Here is a 5,879-nt window from a genome sequence, read left to right on the forward strand (position 1 = left end):
CATTTTTCTAAATAGATTTCACATATATGTGTTAACGTGAGTGCTTTTAAAAACTCTTCTTTCACCTTCCATACACATTTAAGAAAAACTGTAACAAACATTCCTCTGAGAATCTTGCTGGAGTGTTTCTTGAAATTGCATTGAATTTATCAATTAATTTGGGGAGAACTGACATCTTTAAAATGTTCATATGTTATTTTCCACATACATTGTGTTCTCTACTTTTAAGGTGTAAAAGTAAAGTGGAAGTTTCACTTAAATAGTTTAGCATAATTTTTAAATTATGTCCCTAAAGGTCTTGTGTATTTTTATGATGCCAATTTCTACATCTTAATAAATTCCTCCTGTGGTAAGTGGCATGTTTATTTCTAATATTTTTGGATAATTTTTTCTGGTATAAAGAAAACTATCGAAGGACTTCCCTGGTGGTCCAGTGGTAAAGAATCCTTCCTCCAATGTAGGGACAGGTTTGATCGCCTGTCATAGAACTAAGATCCCACATGCCTGGACTAACTAAGCCCATGTAACACAACTAGAGAAGCCCGTGCTCAGCAATGAAGACCCAGTGCAGCCAAAATTGTTTTTAAAAAAAGGAAAAAAGAAAGCTACTAATTTTTTCAAGTTTATCTTATCTTTGAACATCTTACTGAATATACAACTAATTCTAAAAATTGTTCATTGTTTTAAATTATTATACCATATAAAAATATAAAAATCATGTTAATTTTATCATTTTTATTCTGATCCTTAAAATCCCTTTTTCTTCTCTGATGTATTTTGTGGGTTAGGACTTCGTCTTTTACATTGAACTGTAACAATGATAAGGGCATTCAGCCGTGTTCCTTTTGGTACATTTCCCTTGGTAAAACGGGCTGCCTCGTTCAATGCTATGCTCCCTCCTTGGGCAACCTCCATCCAATGAACAGTTGATGAGAGAGGAAAAAGGCCTGGCACACAAGCTTCAGTTTAGAAAACTCTGAAGGTGAAGGTGAAAGTTGCTCAGTCGTGCCCGACTTTTTGTGACTCCATGGACTGTAGCCCTCCAGGCTCCTCTGTCCATAGAATTCTCCAGGCAGAATACTAGAGTGGGTTGCCATTCCCTTCTCCAGGGGATCTTCCTGACCCAGGGATCGAACCTATGTCTCCTGTATTGCAGGCAGATTCTTTACCATCCAAGCCATCAGGAAAGACCCAGAAAACTCTGAAAGGCCATCCCAATCTCCCTTTGGAGTGGTTGTGTGAGTTCTTGCTTTTGTTTTCTCAGATATTTTTGAATAATTTCCACACAAGAATTCATTGAACAGTACTCTGTTGAATACTTTAAGGGAGCCCCTCTGTAGATTTTTGGAGTTCTCCTAGGTGGTTCTCTTTTCTCCAGTACTCTGCCCTGTGGATTCTTAGCTGCCTTAGGATCCCCCGACCCCCATGTCCTCAACACAGGAAGACTATCAGGCTACATTTAAGTTCACCCCCCTCCTTTGACACAATCTGGAATTCCTCCTCAGAATGCTGCAACAATCTTTCTCCAGTAAAAGGGACCTAGCTCATTTACTTCCTATCCTCCATTGCCTAGTGTCCAATGCCTTCAGAACCATTGTTTCATATATTTTTGTCCAATTTTGTTGTTGTTTCAAGCGAGAGGATAAATGTTGACTTTGTTGTTTGCTCCATATTTACAAGCTAAAGTCCCTCTTAACTATGTATAATCATACTGAACAAGCAGATGAAAGCACCATCCCACTTCTGATACCCCCCTGAGTTCAGGGTTGGATTTATGACTGCATAAGCCTTCTACCCTCCCCACAGCCAGAAGAGACACATTTTACATCTGAAGACTTAGTATCTTAAGGGAACTATGCACCACAATAAAATATACTTCTGGGGGAACCTGAAGTTATAGTAATTTGGGAGCTCTAAAATAGAGCCAGGAAATTTGAAGAAAATAGATTTTAGGACTGGAGGAAGGGAAGTGGCACTGTAAAAATGTGAAATTAAGTGAGATGTGACTAATTCAGGACCTTTAAGTTTAAGGATGGCACTTAGATTCATTTTTAAGTGGAAAATCTATGAGAATTTTCTTCCTCGTATATACGGACAATAGTATGTGTATGCAGAATTAATATGAGTGTCTCAGGAAAAAGCATGTAACTATAAATCTTTTATTCATGGAGTCAAAGGGCTAAGTAAAGACAACTGCATGACCAGGCCTCCAGGTCAACCGTGTTTGACTCCAGGGAACCAGTTTCTGTCTTCACTCGTAAGAAGATAACTTTAGGCCGATATTCCTTGAACAACCAAGGTTGGAGATGATAAAATCCACAGAAGTGTCAGCATGAAATACAGTCATTTTTGTCTCCTTCTCACATACCCAATTGTTAATCAAGTTCTGCTCATTCTTTAAAGAAATTCCTCTGAAATACTTTCTAACCATGTTTTCATGCTTTTTGCAAAGAAATCAAGCAGGCTCCACACTCTCCCCAACCCCAGCTCTCCAGCTTCCACCAGTTTTTCTTTTTAATACTCTAACACCATTGAGTATACACTTTTTCATCCAGTATTTGTAGTTTACTAGTCAAGAGACAATTCAAAAACAAAGATCATATTAGTTGAAAGCAATGTACTAGTACTATCTACATTTCAAAGGCCTTTAATAATTTTGGAATCTATTCACTGGAACCAGTGTTTGAGGACCTCTTAATAGAGTGGCCCTTGCTTTCATTCTATGGAATTTTGCAAATAAGAATTATATCTGACCTTTAGGAAAGCCTATAGGATAAGCCCAAACCCTACGTTCCCTACTACCAATGTAAATAATGACATCTCTGCCTACCAACTACAATAATATATTATGTTTTCTCACCCATTTTCACTAGATTGTGACATCCAGAAATTTAACCATATACCATACTCTCCTCTTGAGTGCCGCTCCAGACCAGATGGTACATGGTTTTAAGTAAACAGAATGCCCCCATAAACCACCACACTCAGTTTATCCATTTCCCACATTACTGGTCTTCTCATTCCCCACTTCTACCTCCACTTGGGTCCTCAGTATCCGGCCTTTCCATAAAGAGTTTCCATAAAGCGTATGAGGATTCTGTTGGGCATAAGCAGTACCATTATGAATATTACCCTTTTGTAACAGAAGTTGGAACAGTCATGATGAGATAAAGATGATGATCTCTCTGAGCTCTGTGCCTCTCCTTAGCTCTTCCTGATTCTCAAGGGAGAGGATCTAGACAGAATATACTTCTTAGCTGCAGGTTCACAAAAACATCCCAGAGATCATGGCCTGAAGAGCAGAACTAGAGCTTCAGTTGTATCTGAGGAAAGAATGCTGTGTCTTGGGAGGCTCTGGAGTCAGAGACCTGCACTTGTATTGACGCTTTACCACTCACCAGATGTGAAATTTGTCAATATTTTTCCATAAATTATTGTTTTCTAATACATAAAGTGGAATAGTAATCCCTGTCCTGCAGTATTGTTATGAAGGTGAGAGTATTTAAATATATAATATTTAGATACAAAGTTAAGTACCTAAGAATATTAGTTTTACCCACTCTATGCAAATGAAGTTTGACACCAGAAGGACAGAAACTGGGTAGGAAATGTTCACTATCAAGCATTACTTTGCTTTCTGGAATCACAAGTTCTGAAATAGAAACAGAGGAAATAGTAAGAGGTGTTTCCACAGAAGGCCTTCTTCTGTGCGTTTAAAATCCCCTCTGCAACAACTTCTGAAACCCCTGCTTTAACTCTTTGGTTTGAAACCCATCTACAATAGGGTTCAAGGCAGGGGGTATGAGGTGATGAAGGATATTGAGCAGGATGAGGATGTCCATGGGGACCTTCTTTCTGGCCACATTTGTCAACACCACAACCAGAAGGATGGTGCTGAAGACGAGAATGAGGATGAAGTGGGAGCCACACGTGCTCAGAGCCTTGACAGCAGCCCCCTCGGTCTTGAGCTTGAACACAGCTCTTAAGATGAAGATGAGGATGAAATCTGAGCCTAGTAAAGTCCAACCAGCCACAAGCTGATAGATTCTGTTCATGGTGATACTGTCACAGGAGAGTCTGGACACAGACAGGTTGGCACAGATGCAGTTCTCAATGACATTTTTCCCACAATAGCAGAGCCGGGCAGAGAGAAGAGGAACAGGTGAAAGCAGCAAAGCATTCCGAGCTATGATGAAAGCACTAGCCTTGGCCACAAATTGGCCAGAGGTGATGGATGGGTACCGTAGTGGGTGGCAGATGGCCACATAGCGGTCATAGGCCATGCCCATGAATGTGCAGGACTCCATGGGGAGGAAGCTGCTCATGATGAACATCTGGAGGAAGCAGGCAGAGAAGCTGATGGACCTAAGGTCAAACCAGAAGATGGCCAGGACCTTGGGGATGACGGTGAGGCAGAGCACCACGTCCAGCAGGGAGAGGAGGCTGAGCAGGTAGCACATGGGCTCGTGCAGAGAGGCCTCCAGCCGGATGGTGATCAGGAGGGTGGTGTTGGCCCCCATGGCCAGGAGGAAGAGGAAGCTGAAGGGTAAGGCCAGCCAGTGCTGCCAGCTCTGGTAGTTAGGGAAGCAAATGAGGAGGAATTTGGAGACTGGAGCAGAGGAGTAGTGGCTGGGTGATGTCATGAGGTAAATCCTAAACTGAGGATATTTTACTTGGATTTATGTATGATAAGGCATAGGAATTAGGTCAATAAAAAACAAAACTCTCAAAATATTCTCTAGCACTTACTCATCCAGAACACTGATGAGATATAGAAGAACAATCCCAAATAAAGGCAAAGTTTTCTAAAGATACATATTAATGGTGGGAGAGTTTGGCAAATTATTGCTAAAGTTAAATGGAAAGCAATGAGACAGATAAGCCACAAGATTTAGAAGAAAATAAGAAGAATCACTGCATTAAAACATGCTGTAAAGCTAGAAAAATGTCCCAAGTGACAGTGACCAAAGCAAATTGGCTAATTATGGATCCCATAGGCCAGAAATGCTCACTAGCTTACAGATTAATCTATACTTTATAAAGATGTCAGAAAATCACATTTAACTGTAGGTCTTTTCAGTGAGTATTGCTGACATAATTTATCAGATAGTAGTTAAAAGGGAGGTGGGAGGGGGTTCAGGACTGGGAACTCATGTACACCCGTGGCGGATTCATGTCAATGTATGGCAAAACCAATACAGTATTGTAAAGTAAAATTTTAAAAAAATAATAAATTTTTTAAAAAAGAAAAATCTGGAAAGAAATATGCTTTACTGTTAACTGTGGTGTAACTGAGTTGCAGCTTTACAAAAAATTAAAAATTTCCTTTTTGTAAAAAAGAAAATTATTTTTTTTCTCACTTTTTAGTCACACACCAAAGTAAATTGGAGATGGAAAAATTAATGCTCTCCATTCTATGATCATGAGTACTCAGCCACTTCAGTACTGCCCGACTCTTTGCAACCCTATGGACTGTAGCCCACCAGTCTCCTCAGTCTAAGGGATTCTCCAGGCAGGAACACTGGAGTGGGTTGCCATTCCCTTCTCCAGGGGATCTTGCTGACCCAGGGATCAAACCCAGGTCTCATGTCTCCTGCACTGGGCAGGCGGATTCTTTACCATCGCCATCTGGGAAGCATCCCCCAGTCTGCAACATACCCTTTGCAAATCCATCTTAGTCTCTGATTCATCCGCTTCTCTGTCCTCATTCCTTCCTTACATCATAGAGAACTATTTTAATTAAGGTCATCCTTCTGCTACCTGGATTTCACTGAGAAGAGTGTACTTAGTGTAAAGGGTAATTAAGGAGGGGATAAGAAGGAATAAGCACAGAGGAAAAAGAGGATCAGATGCCTGGATGTACTGACAGGTAGAAGTAT

General features: G+C 40.5%; 1 protein-coding gene across 1 annotated transcript; it reads right to left on the reverse strand.

The window, feature by feature from the left end:
• LOC102189055 (olfactory receptor 56A1-like) lies at positions 3,714-4,643 on the reverse strand. Its single transcript, XM_005689792.2, has one exon. It carries the CDS (start codon positions 4,641-4,643, stop codon positions 3,714-3,716), a length of 930 nt encoding a protein of 309 aa, XP_005689849.1.

The sequence above is a fragment of the Capra hircus genome, chromosome 15 (genome assembly GCF_001704415.2).
Source record: "Capra hircus breed San Clemente chromosome 15, ASM170441v1, whole genome shotgun sequence".
Taxonomy (NCBI): Eukaryota; Metazoa; Chordata; class Mammalia; order Artiodactyla; family Bovidae; genus Capra; species Capra hircus.

Coding starts and splice junctions, on each gene's coding strand:
- LOC102189055 (XM_005689792.2), bottom strand. CDS start 4,643: ATGACATCACCCAGCCACTACTCCTCTGCTCCAGTCTCCAAATTCCTC.